Here is a 14,303-nt window from a genome sequence, read left to right as displayed (position 1 = left end):
TGAAACGATAACGGTGGCATTTTCAAAAACTTGCACTTTGAAACCTGTTTTCAAAAATATGCGTTTTCAGGCCCCAAAACGCCGTTGTCGTGTAAATGAACAGGCAAAACGCATAAAATGTTTCCCGTTTTTGGCTGAAAACATTGTCGTGCAAACGGCCCCTTAGACAGGAAGCGGCAACATGTCTGTCATGACAAATGAGGTATTTCAATAATTACAAACTAAAGCACAAATGAAACGATAAGTTGAAATCTAATGATTTCCTCAAAAGGGGCCAGTAAACGAGCTAAGCAACCTTCATTAACATTCCCTTTTTAAGATGGAAAGCGAGAGGGAGAAAGAAAGAAAGAGGGAAGGCCTCAATCAACACAAAGCACACCCATAATAGCTCTGCCATAAAACCTAGTGAGCTGCCTACTTAGACAGCATCATATACGCTTCTTATGATATGTAATCTCAAGGCAGCACACTTTTGAACAGAGCTCTTTATGCCTGTATTTATCAGTCACTGCACACTTAAACACCAGAAGACTGTGCGTTTAAAAAGAGCTGAGCGTGTGTGCATATGCTGAGGAAAGGGGAGGTTAGGACTTGCAATTCTGCCTTAACACTAACACTGCTGATTCTGTGAAGCTGAGAGAATCAATGGGCATAAATAACTATTCAGATGTGTTTGTGTCTCTATGCGTTCTAATGTGTGAGTGTGTAAGAGAGTGTTTGTGTGTGTGCGACTCTTATGAAATGTCATCTCAATATTAAGCCCCTCTCAAGCTTAGGCCAAGCTGATTATGATATCTCAGCATGTTTCATTTTTGTATAGTGGAGTGTCTGATTGGTCAAGTTCTCTTTCATGTAACATGTTTGTGTTAATGACATTTGTTATGAATGTGCTTAACTGTGTTGTTTCAAATTAATAAATACAAATTATTTAAACCAGATATTAGTTTCCCAGGGCGTGGGTTTGATTTTGGCATTGGTGGGGACATTTAATTGTTTGATCAAAATTATTGCTAGGGATAATTTAGTGGTCGCTGGATATTGGTAGGGATTCACAAATCCTGTTGGCACTAATAGCCTAGTGGGCAGTGTGCTGACATATAGTGCTGTTGCGCTCCGGGTGTCCTGAGTTCGAGTCCCGGCTTGTGGACCTTTCCTGATCCTGCTCCTCTCTCTCTCTCCTACTTCACTTCCTGTCACTGCTGTACTGTCCTATCAAAATAAAAATGCCAAAAATAAGTCTTAAAAAAAAAAGATTCAAGAATCGGCTCCGAGGTCTTGATCTGAATCAAATGATTTGCGAACCCACACCGATGTCCTGATATGAAATGATTTGCGATCCGCGAAGTCCTGATTTGAATCAATAGATTCACGAACCCGCTCTGAATTTCTGATCTAATTCGCGTTCTGCATTCCAAAGTTCTGACCTGAATCAAAAGATTTGCGAACCCACTTGGTAGTTCTGTTCTAAATCAAATTTTTCGCGATCTGCATTTCGAAGTTCCCATCTGAATCAAAAGATTCGCGAACCATCATTTCAGATTGCGACTTCGGAGTGTAGCTAGATTGTGAATCATTCCATTCGCGAAATGATTTGCGAATCTGCTCCGAAGTTCTGATCTGAATCAAAACGCTCTGAAGTTCCGATCTAAATCAAATGATTCGAATCACAATCTGCGCTCCGAAGTCTCGATCTGATTAATGATTCGCAAACCATCATTTTCAGATTAGTTTTGGTAGGCTATTTTTTACGACTTTGGAGCCCCCTAGAGATAAGCGAGAAATTCACTGTCGTAAATATACAATATCACTGTCGTAATTACAGTGGGTAGCTGTATGCGGGTACTTGTTGCCGTAAAGCAACCCACCCATTTCGCGGAATTTCGTACCCCCTAGCCAAACTTCGGAGGGAGTGTGAGAAAGAAATGTGCCTTATAAGTGTACCAACCATAGGTGGAGCGTGTGTACGGCTGGGGAAGGCTTAGCGAGTTGGGGCAAAAATGCCACTAAATTGGACAAAAATGCCCCTGCACAAACAAATTTAATCTATTACTACGAGACTCATTTCACAGCGTAGACAGCTTATGTGATTATAAGTTAACGATAGTTTTTTTTTTTTTTTTGAGAGTGCTTTTAAGCTTATCGCTTAAACTCGCGATAGATCAAAGTTAGTGATAATTTCACTTTCTTTATAATACTTTATTCGCTGTTTGAATAACCTTGGAAAGGAAAAGTTTTATAATTACCAATTTCTAATGTTTTTTAAATTGAATTAAATTGTAATCACGTTAAATACAAATTCAGTCCCATTAAACATATTTTAGTAGCCTACATGACACTCATGTCTGGTTCTTGCCTAAAAAGACAGGTTTATGATGTTTATAGTTAATAGATTTGGCTGCTTTTAGCCTTACCCTGGAGTTGGTCCACCCTCCGCCTATGGTACCAACAGAATGATTTTGGAACTGATATTTCAAGGTACTGTAAACCTACAGTACTTACAGCAGTTTGCATTAGATAACACTATAAAGCGATAGCATTTCAAACATATTTATCATTTAAATTATCATTTAAAGCCACCAAAGCATTTTCTGTGAAGTTTTGCTTGAAAACCGAGCTTATGCTCTTTTTCTTTTAATTAATGTTGCATAGTTTGATTTTTTTTTATGCAATGATATTTCATTTTTAAGCATGACTTAACTGTCCACATTCTTTTCACTAAGAAAAATAGCAGAAGTACAGCATCATATTCTAAAAATTAAAACCAAATTATTTCATGCAGTGCAAAATAGATAGAAAAAATATAGAATTGTCTAGAAAATAAATCTTTCAATCTATTAGATCTTCAAAATAGATCTTTTCCAGAAACATTTAAATATACCAAAATAAATATCATATTTCTCATTTCATTTAAAATAAAAAAAAATAAAAATTGCAAATGCGCAAGATTTCAAAAATTACATTTCTAAAATAACATGAAAAATAAATTGAATGAAAAATAATCAAAGAGTACAAAAATAAAACAAAAAATAATTTTCCTGAAACATGTGAATATACAAATAAATAAAACAAGAATAAATAACAAAACAGTTTTCTCATTGCCTTTACAGATTCCATGGTATTTAAATGTAAATAATATTAAGTAAAACAAAAATTTGATTGAATACAATTATGTGAGTAAACATCCAAGTCAATACAAATTAAATTTTTTCCTTTATACTGCACTACAATCTAACACAGAGCCTTTGCAAGGAGAGGAAGAAAATCGAGAAAAGGGGGAGAGCGGGAGAGCACAGCTGGCTCTTTTGAAAGTGCAAAATTAAAATGGGAAAAAAAATCATTTTTCTTTTCACAGATCTTCAAAGAGCTGTGTGTGTGTGTGTGTGTGTGTGTGTGCATGGTTGTGCATGTGCGTGAGTGTGTGAGAGGGTTCAGTACTGCACCTGAGAGAGCCGGAGTGAAAGTCAGGACACAATTAACGGGAGAGCTTCTGGTTTAGTGCCAGGGCAGCGTGTGTCTGTGTGAGAGAGTGGACGTGGGAACAGGTGTGTGAGTGGCTGATGTGTTAGAGAGCCGTAAAATGGGTCTTTTCAGCCAGTGTGTGGATGTTTGAGTGTGTATGTGTGTTTGAGGGAGGGTGTGTGCAAACACGACAGACTTAAGGGCCTCTTCAGCTCCATTAATTGGTCATTTGACATGAAAGACCTCATACCACCTTTTTCACATGGCTGCTTTCCTGAAGACCCAAAAACCTTCACCCTCAGAAAGGACACACATACACATAAACAGCTCGATACCTCTGCTAACACCCTCCTGTATATCACATCTCTGTCCTTTTAATAGATAGTTCTTTTTCGTTGTCAGAACCAGTGATGTCACATACCGTGACCTAGGCTGGAAGTGATGTCAGAAACGTTTGTTCTGTTTGCCCTAAATTGAATGTTCAAATTATGTATTGACCCTCATGTTGTTCCAAATGCTGCTGCACTGATATTAAAATATAAATAAGTCAATAATTTGTTGTGAGTTATGGCTGATAAGTGATAAATTGCAGATATTAAAATTCTATATAATTTTGTTGCTTAAATGTTTTACTGCAGAGGGCCAAAACCCTAACTTGATTGAACTACATTACCAAAATGTAATAAAAAAATAAATAAATAAAATGTACTAAGATTTTCTACATTTTGATTTAAAAACTAAAAAAGTAAAACAAAGATAAATGAGCAATTATTAAAAGTTTTTTTTTATTAATAGTTTGAATTAGTTTTTATATTTAAATTTCAGTATAGTTTTGTTGTGTTTTTGTTGATTTTATTGTTTTTTTTACGAGTTTTTATTCATTTTTGTTTCAACTTTAGTTTTAGTTATTTTAGTACATCAAGCTAACTTATTGAAAATGTTTCCTTGGCAGCTAGCTGAATTAAGTTTTGTTTTTAAATGTTTTATTTCAGTTATTGTTTTTTTTTTCAAGTATTGTTTTAGTTTATTATTCTTATTTTAATGATTTTATTTAACAGTAATAATCTTGCTTCGGTGACATATTTGTTTTTTATATTTTGTTCCCCTCTTAGGAAATTGCATGCCCAAATCTCGGTTCTAAATAAATTTAAAATAAAAAGCTGAAAGCTAAAATCTATCATTTTAAATGCCATAAGTGAAGTTAGGCATCGTATCATTATGTACAGTATAGGATACAAATTTTCATCTTGATATTTGTTGGCTAAAGATAACATTTAACAATGTTACTAAATATTAGAGTTTTTAAATATTCATTTTGAGTGTTAATTAGTTCACATAAATACAAAAAAATAGGGGAAATTAGAATGTAAATTAAATAGCCAATATTCACACATAACAAAAATCTCAAATACAGGTTGATAATCAATATGACAACCATACTTTAATGGTGCTAACTAACCCTTTAATGACAGTAAAATAAAGAGACAGCTGTGGACTGTTCTCATATTAATTCACAACTTTTTTGTGTTTTGACAATTTTCAGCATAAATTTTCACTAAAACGTTTCCTTCGTTGTCAGTAAACAGTGGCTTGACTGTTTTTGAACATTTGAGGTGCTTGTCAGATTTTGACTGACTATAAATTCAAATACACCAGGATCCATGTGGCAGTTGTGTGTGTGTGTGTGTGTGTGTCAGCATTAACCTTGGGTGTATTTAGTTATCTGATCAGAGACTGCCCACCTGCGGTTGTCCTAAAGTTACATCAAAAACTTAATGACCTTGTCCGCTCCGTGCCACCTGCCTGGCACAGGTTACCATGACAACCATTTGCGTCTGATCAAACTGTTTGATACCGGATCATTTGAGCTCTTCCCTTCAGTTTCTCCAGTCTTTGTTTCTTTCAAACAGACACACACACATTTGAGAAACACCTCCAGGATCCCAGTGAAACCTGTGACTTATAGATTTGTTTGGGTTCGAGTTCAGGTTAGGGTTTGGATTTAGCAGTGGCTATCATGACAATTCTTCATGCACTAAGGCTCAGTCAGTGTATGAAGAACTGTCCTGATAACCAATGCTAAAGTGCTTAGTGACTAAGCTAATGTCCATGTTTTCTGTATACGCTCCTTTACAAATCAGTGTTTTGTTACCTGTGCTGTGATTACATCACAGTGATGTCATATGATCAGATTACCCATCATCCTTGTGGAAACTGAGAGATCAAAATGACCCAGGACAGCTCAACAACTTAATAACCGCTTTCCCAGTGTCACCAGTAAACAGTGTTGTGGAAAGTTACTTTTAAAAGCAATGCATTATAATATTGCGTTACTCCATAAAAAAGTAACTAATTACGTTAGTTAGTTACTTTTTATGGAAAGTAATGCGTTACGTTACTTTTGCGTTACTTTTTAAATCTGGACAGGGCTTGCTTGTTTGTTTTTAAAATAAAAAAGTTCTATTTTTGCCAAATATAAAAGCCTTTTCACACCAAAAGTGAAATGAATAAGCCTCAGGCTGAAGGGAAAGTAAAGTAGAATGCAGAAGAAGAAATTTCAACACACTTCAGCAATAAAAAAAAGACACACAAATGTTTGTCTACAGTGATTTTTGCTTATTAGTATGGTTGAACTGGATCATCGAAGGTCAGAAGCAAAGACATTGGTTAATAGAATGGGATTAAATACATAAAGGATATTTGTGTTGTTTAACATTTAATTATGTTATAATCAGGTTTGCGTCATATTCTGAGTTGCATTATTTGTATTCATTTTGAGGAATACTGAGAGTAATTTTTGCTTATTAGTATGGTTGAACTGGATCATCGAAGGTCAGAAGCAAAGATATTGGTTAATAGAATGGGATTAAATACATAAAGTATATTTGTGTTGTTTAACATTTAATTATTGCAGGTTTGCGTCATATTCTGAGTTGCATTATTTTTATTCATTATGAGGAATACTGAATCTGTGTTTTTTTTTTTTTTGTGAGTGAGATTAATTAATGCATATTCATATTTATTTTTCTGCTCTCTGCCTGAACTGATGAGGCCAGAAGGAGAGCACAATGTTCCTAACACTGCTTTCATTGTCTGAAGACACTATATTAAACCTGTGTGTGTGTGTGTGTGTGTGTGTGTGTGTGTGTGTGTGTGTGTGTGTGTGTGTGTAGTTTGTCCCACACATCCTGTGGATCCTTGTGGGAGAGACACTTATCACATCCGTGAGGAAGAAAAGTCTTCCTCTGGTGTGCGTTGTGTAAAGAGTCTATTATGAAGCGCATAACATGCGCATTAATGAGCATATGTGTTTGTTTCATCATAAAATACATATTTGTGGGTATACTGCAATAGAAATATGTATAGACAATATTTGGCTAAGTGTGTTTTTTGTTTGATGTGTATGTTTTTCATGTTATGCCAGGAGGACGGGTCAGAGAGAGGTTAGACTTTGTTTACCCATCATCCCTGTCTATAAATCTTCCACACGCTCACATGCAAGTGTTTTCTCATGAAGAGTAATTTCCTGTGTTGTTTAATTAGTGATCTGACTCTCACATCTGCCCAGAACTGCTCATTAATTCTGATTTACTGAAGAAAAAGAGAAAGAAATGGAGAGAGTTAGCCAGAAATGTATGTATTGCAAGTGTGCTCTTGTATTACTGTAGTGGTAAAAAGCTTCAGTACTCAAGGGGGCGGTAGAGTTACTGTCAAATGTTTGTGCCAGTAAATAGAGGCTGTGATGATGCATTTTTGTAGGAACCTGAAGTTAGCATCACCCTGGTTCCCTTGACAAAAACCCAATAGTTTTTTTCCAATTGTTTTTTATTATTAATAACATTTGTATTAATTATTTTGAACTCAAGACTCACTTGCTTCAAAAGCTCTGCTGAAAATGTACTCCCCCTCAGGCCATCCAAGATGTAATTGAGTTTGTTTCTTTGGAATTAGAATTGGAGAAATTTATTGTTTCATCCTCTGCAGTGAATGGGTGCCGTCAGAATGAGAGTCCAAAGAGCTGATAAAAACACCACAATCACAATAATCCACCAGTAATCCACACGACAACCATCAACCATCAACATCCTGTGAAGTGAAAAGCTGCATGTTTGAAAAAAGACAAAAAAAACAAACAAACAATAGTTTAAAGTTAAAATGCTTTAATGATGGATTTGTTTCTTAGAAACATGTAGCTTTTCCCGTCATAAGATGTTAACTGATGGACTGGAGTGGTGTGGATTATTGTGATGTTTTTATCAGCTGTTTGGACTCTCATTCTGACGGCACCCATTCACTGCAGAGGATCCATTGGTGAGCAAGTGATGTAATGCTACATTTCTCCAAACCTGTTCTGATGAAGAAACAAACTCATCTACATCTTGGATGGCCTGAGAGTGAGTACATTTTCAGCAAATCTTCGTGGGTGAAATTTTTTGGGGTGAACTATTTCTTTAAGAGACATTCAGCAAACTGAAACATATGGGTGCACAAAATAATTGTGTAAGATTACAATATGTTTTCCTTAATAGATAAAATACTATTTAGATTTTTTTTAAAGCATAAAATATACCCTATCTTGTAGTATGACTCAATCATTAATGCACAGAGCGTTTAGCAGAGCTCTGTATAATAGGGAGGAAGCTCAGCGCGAGATAGCACACCTTACACCTGAATCCTCCCACTGAATACTGTCTCCATGACAACCATGTAAAAGTATGTCCTTACTGACCAGATCTGATACACACAAACACATGCATTCACACACATTCTTTCAGAGCACTAAAAATGCAAAACATGATTATGATTCAAAGTATCCTTTCAGTTGGAATTTGAATGAAAAGGAGAATGTGTGGTGAAAGAAACTAATGAAAGGAAAGCTGTCATCTTTTTTTTTCAATCACACACACACATAAACACACGCGGATGCAGGCAGTCTCTGCAGTTTGCTGGACTATTTGAGCTAGTTTTTGTTTCGTTTCATTTCGAGTGGATGAGAAGAGCGCGTTTAGATTGATGGAATCTTTTGTGCTTATTTCTCTTTACTGTATTCAATTCTCTTTCAAATGGAAGTATTTCGGCGCACGCTGTTCCAAACATTTAGTGAAGTCTCATCTAATGGCTGGAGAAATAACTATAGGCATCAAGTCATACGGCATACGGAAATGTAGGCCTACAAACTGTTTTTTAACAAAGCCAGTCGTAACTGTATTTTGTGTTCAGGAAAGAGTAAGATGACAAAATTAGCAGTGCATAGCTCAAGAGAAAGACTACGTATAGCAGCCTCAAATCTCCAATATAATCAAGGAAATGTACAGTATGGAAAAGTTTGACTCTTACCCTGTTCCAATTGGCATACTAAGATCTGAGTGTATACTGCCTTCTAGAGGCCACATGTAGAACTGAACACTAAGTGTTATACAGGAAAATCATCACAATTAAAAGAACCAAAGACTTAAACTACTTCAGTCTGTGTGCATTGAATTTATTTAATACACGAGTTTCACAATTTGAGTTGAATTACTGAAATAAATGAACTTTTCCACGACATTCTAATTTATTGAGATGCACCTGTATACACTCATCAATCCTAAAACCAGTTTTACAGGTCATTCCTGTTAGGGGTAATTATCATATATGTCTGAATATAGTGATAAAACATTAAACTCAACGTTTGTGGATGTTGGTATTTTGTTGGATGTTCTCCACTACTGAACAAACTTGTAAAATAACAAAACTGTCTTTGAACATCTTTGGGACAAAAAGAATGTAACACAAAATGTAAAAAAAGAAGAAGAAAAAAAAACATTTGTTTTAATCAGTAATCAGTGTCTTTTGCCTGTGTACTTAAATGTATACTTATTTTTACTTTTCGTGTTTTGAATATAAAATATCTAAAAATGTTATGTATTATACAGTGGTGGCCAAAATTATTAGAACACTAGTATTTTCTCCAGCTAAAATGGTTTTAAGTCAGTTATTTCTATCTTTTGCTGTAGTGTGTCAGTAGGAAATATCAGTTTACATTTTCAAACATTCATTTTGCCATTAATTGTAATAATTCAGTGAGCAGTGAGATTTTTGTTAGCACAAGGAGTCTGACAGAATCAGAATCAGAATCAGAATGAGTGTAGCTGAGCCGAACCAGACAGTTATAGAAGTGCAGAGGACAGATTCAATGATGGCGGAGTAGAACTGCAGCCAGTGCTCCACACTGAGATCTGATCTGATCATCATCCAGTCTGTCTGGAATGACGTGAAGAAACAGAACAAACTGAGACAGACTAAATCCAGAAGAACTGTGGCAACATCTCCAAGATGCTTCAAGAAACCTACCTGCAAAGCTACAGTAGCCTACTTTTAAGTTTTAGGCACTTGTGTGCTTTGTTATGTCATAGATTGTCTTTATCAATTAACTTATATTAACTAAATGAAATCAACATTTGGTGTGACCATCCTTTGCGTTTAAAGCAGCTTTTGTCCTAGGTCTCTTAAAGCTTCATATATATATATATATATATATTTGAAATTAAATGATACATTCAATTACATTACATTTCCTTCAAATAAATGTCAAAAACCAGGTTCTCATTGTGACAACTGAGTCCAAATGGTGTGACAACACTCCATTATCTTTCTACAGTACAGTAACGGTAGTTATATTACAAGAACTATAACGTGTCATAGTGAGTTGGGAATGTAAACGCTGATTTTCCATGTCGGCTGTTTCTAGAATCTGAATCGGAACGATATGGCGAGAGCGTGAGGGAGAAGCACGTGTTACATGGTATATGTTCCTGCTCTATAGGTTCCTACCGCGCTTATGCTATAGAAATCACATATGTCTATGATAGAAATGAGGTGGGGCGCGGAAGCTCAAGCGTGTAACACAGGGAAGCTAGTCTCGCGCTTCCCGGAAACGGGACCGCAGAATCATGGCGAGCGTCTCAGTGTGCCAGTATCACTCCGGTGGTTTCAGTTTCGAAAACTGCAAGAGGTGAGATTTCTCGCTTTATATAAACAGGAATTTAGCCGGTGAAGTGGGGTAGTTTTTATATTATTGATTCGGTGAAACAATAAAGAGTTTGAGTGTATTTTAAAGGCCTTTTAGGGATCGGTTGAGTCACGGCCTGTGTGAATGACTCAGGAGAATTTCTCCAAGCTCATTTGAATAGCGGTTTTATTGAATGAAAAACACATCAATTGACATAATATGTTATGTTTAAAAGTTAGAAATATGTTTTGTGAGGTTAACGTGTTTTTGTTTATTATTGTTGAGATTGTGTTGTTATTGGTGGGCTACGACCCCGCGCTTATAGTCTATGTCGCAAGTTCAGTCTAAATTAACATTTAAACTCTCAAATTACATGAGTTTGTTCATTTTTACATTAAAAACAACTTCTTTTAATTCATCAAGTCGGTCTGCGATTTGTTTTTGATTAATAACTTAAGAGAAAAATTAACTTGCATGACTGAGTCTTGTAACGTTAACATCAAAGACGAAGCTTTCATTTGTTGTTTTGTAATGTAATGAATGATTTCTGTTATAAAAACCTCATTAGGTTGGCTTAATTTGGTTGTTTCATCATAAAGGTAAATCTTTTTGTATTAACCACAAAAGAGTGCTGATATAAGGGTGTGTTAGAAGTGTCCACTAGTTGTCAGCAGAACTTTGCGGATCAATCTGTTGTTGACATGCTGTCAGTACGAGTCAACAACATAATACACACATATGCTGACTGGTCAAAACAAATAGCTGTTTGCTTTTTTGTTGCTAATGTAGAATCTTATCCAAGTTCATGAAAGAGCGGAGTTGAAATATAAAGGGCTGAATAAATAAAATGAAGTTGGGGAAAAAATATTAAATGTGTGTGTTTTTATAGAAATGCTCTTCTGGAGGCAGACATCAATAAGCTCGGTTTCAGCTCTCCTGCTGCTCGTAAAACCGGCACCACCATTTGTGGAGTCGTTTACAAGGTAAGAAAAAAGCATAGCTGAGTGTAATATCTAAAAGTAAACGGTTTAACTTCATAACCTCATATCTGTCCAAAAAAAAGGTGACCTAAAAGGAAAATCGCCAAATAAAAATCATCTCTCTCGCTCTCAGGATGGTGTTGTTTTAGGTGCAGACACTCGTGCGACTGAAGGAATGGTCGTCGCTGATAAGAATTGCTCTAAAATTCACTACATCTCTCCCAACATATAGTGAGTACAAACACATTGTTATAGACAGTTTTAAAATGAAACTAATTTACAATCCCTGAAATCCATTGCCATTGTTCTGAAACCATCTCGCTCTCTCTTCCTCTTGTTCTGTAGCTGTTGTGGAGCCGGTACCGCGGCGGACACTGAGATGACCACACAGATCATCTCCTCCAACCTGGAGCTCCATTCTCTGTCCACAGGCCGTCTCCCACGAGTCACCACCGCCAACCGCATGCTCAAACAGATGCTCTTCAGGTAATGAATCATCACAGCGCTCCATGATGAATAATTAAGGTTTTAAAGTATTTTTGAAAGAAGGCTGGATGTTGCTGATCAAAAATACAGTAAAACAGGTATATTGTGAAATATTATACCAATTTAAAAGAACTGTTTTCTATTTGAATATATTTGAAAATGTAATTTATTCTTGTGATGCAAAGCTGAATTTTCAGCATCATTACTCCAGTCTTCAGTGTCACATGATCCTTCAGAAATCATTCTAATATACTGATTTGCTGCTCAAGAAACATTTCTTGTTATCAAAGTTGAAAACCGTTGTGCTGCTTAATAATTTTTCTTTTTTTGTGGAAACAACACAATACACTACCACTCAAAGTTTGTAAGATTAAAAAAAAATATTCAGCAGTCTTCATCAGTGAAGATGTTACAAAAGACCTGTGCTTCAAATAAATGCTTTTCTATTCATCAGAGAATCTCAAAAAATGTATCATGGTTTCCACTAGTGCTGGGCGGTATACCGGTTCATACCGAATACCGGTGTTTATTTTTGTTATGATATGAATTTTTAAAATACCGCAATACCGGTGTATGTTGCTTAAATAACGTTCGGAACGCGACACTGTTTGAAAGGGGTTCCTTTTCACTGTTGCACTGTGGTGAGGGACCCTCAATCAGTAGAAAATATGGTTAACACCCGGTCATGCATGAAAAAAAAATACCGTCATGTACCGTGAAACCGGTATAATTTTGAAAAATACCGTGATATACATTTTTGGTGATACCACCCAGCACTAGTTTCCACAAAAATATTAAGCAACTACATTTTTTCACTACTGATAATAATGAAAACTAACAATAACTAATAAGGATCATGTGAGACTGAAGATGAGTAATGATGCTGAAAATTCAGCTTTTTTGAATAAAGTATGGTTCTAAGGCCCTGTGTCCACCAAAGCGTTTTTCCCCGCGGCTAGCGTGTTTTTTCAGTTGTTCTCAATGGGAGCGCCGCGTTTTTTAAAACGCCAGGAGCGCGCTGAGCGTCTTTTTCGCGCTGAGCGCTGAGCGTTTGGGCGTTTTTTTCTCGCGCCGAGAGTTGAAGAATGTTCAACTTTGGATAAAACGCTGCGCTCATCACTGTCACTTTCTAGTCAGCTAACCAATCAGAGTGCAGGAGGGGCGGGGCAAATTCCACACCTATCAACTGTCACAACAGTAATTTTGTTACAACGACGTGTCAACAAGCACAACATTTGTGTCTCGCCTTGTAATAGAAGGTCCGATTTTCTGAAGCAACACTTCAAATTGTGCCCAGCTCATACGAAAGTACTCCTTGCACCGGCTTCCGTCCAACTTCAGTTCTTGGACCAAACGATGATACTCACCGAGCTGTTTTCGCGCGCCCAAAATCTCATGAACCCACACAGACCGGCGGGTCCGTCCTTTCTTTCTACGTGGTTCAACCACCCCTCCATCCAAAGCAAGGACCAGAGCAAGTACTCTACATTGTGTCAACATTTTAGTCAGAAACAAATTATCTACCAAATCAGATACAAGTAACAGTTTAGCGGATATTCCGTATCATAGCAACCAAAGCGTCTCAACTGAAAAAACGCTGCGCCACAAAAAGCGCTCAAGCGCTCGCAGCTGGGCGTTTTCAGCAGAGCACCTGGCGTTTTCAGCTGGCTAAAAACGCTTTGGTGGACACAGGGCCTAACAATATTCAAATAAACAGTTATTTTAAGTTGTAATACCAATTCACAATATTATTGTTTTTATTGTATTTTTTTTATCAAATATATGCAGCCTTGGTGAGCATAAGAAACTTGTTTCAAAAACATAATACAAATCTTTATTCCAATCTTTTGATCGGGAGTGTATACCCTGTGTTTTCATATGTAGGTATCAGGGATATATTGGCGCTGCGTTAGTCCTTGGAGGGGTTGACTGCAATGGCCCACACTTATACAGCATCTATCCACACGGATCAACAGATAAACTGCCCTACGTCACTATGGGTGAGTTACACTTACATACCTATGAATCATCTTCCCATTCCACCAGAAGAGGAAGACATTGTGTTTCTGAAAAGCTTTTGATTGGTGCCAAAATAGATGTCTCTCTGACTGACTGGCTTTGCTAGTGTGCCCCATATGACAAGATAACATGCATCATTTAATCTGTTTAATCTGTTATTGCAGAAGATGATCCTTTTGATTGGCTGTTTCTCACTGGTAACATTAGCATGTGTTTGTCTCATCAGGTTCTGGATCTCTGGCAGCAATGGCAGTCTTTGAGGATCGCTACAGGCCCAATATGGAGGTAACCCTCCCTCGTGTGCATTTACGTGTCTTTTTGGCTCTGTTTTTTTTTTTTTTTACCGTTCAGAAGTTTGATCTTAGCAA

At 36.6% G+C, this 14,303-nt stretch overlaps 1 protein-coding gene across 1 annotated transcript in view; it reads left to right on the top strand.

The window, feature by feature from the left end:
• The first annotated feature begins 10,352 nt into the window (after positions 1-10,352).
• The window catches only part of LOC107662369 (proteasome subunit beta type-7-like), a 5,531-nt gene continuing 1,580 nt past the window's right edge, over positions 10,353-14,303 (top strand). The window contains exons 1-6 of the mRNA XM_016452356.1: positions 10,353-10,453; positions 11,340-11,433; positions 11,564-11,661; positions 11,776-11,916; positions 13,801-13,916; positions 14,162-14,220. Of these exons, the coding sequence (XP_016307842.1) occupies positions 10,392-10,453; positions 11,340-11,433; positions 11,564-11,661; positions 11,776-11,916; positions 13,801-13,916; positions 14,162-14,220 (570 nt within the window). The 5' untranslated portion in view covers positions 10,353-10,391. The remainder of the gene's footprint in view (positions 10,454-11,339; positions 11,434-11,563; positions 11,662-11,775; positions 11,917-13,800; positions 13,917-14,161; positions 14,221-14,303) is intronic.

Source organism: Sinocyclocheilus anshuiensis, unplaced genomic scaffold (genome assembly GCF_001515605.1).
Source record: "Sinocyclocheilus anshuiensis isolate Anshui unplaced genomic scaffold, SAMN03320099.WGS_v1.1 scaffold457, whole genome shotgun sequence".
Taxonomy (NCBI): domain Eukaryota; kingdom Metazoa; phylum Chordata; class Actinopteri; order Cypriniformes; family Cyprinidae; genus Sinocyclocheilus; species Sinocyclocheilus anshuiensis.
The sequence above is the reverse complement of the archived record's forward strand: the minus strand, read 5'-3'. Positions and strand labels throughout refer to the sequence as shown.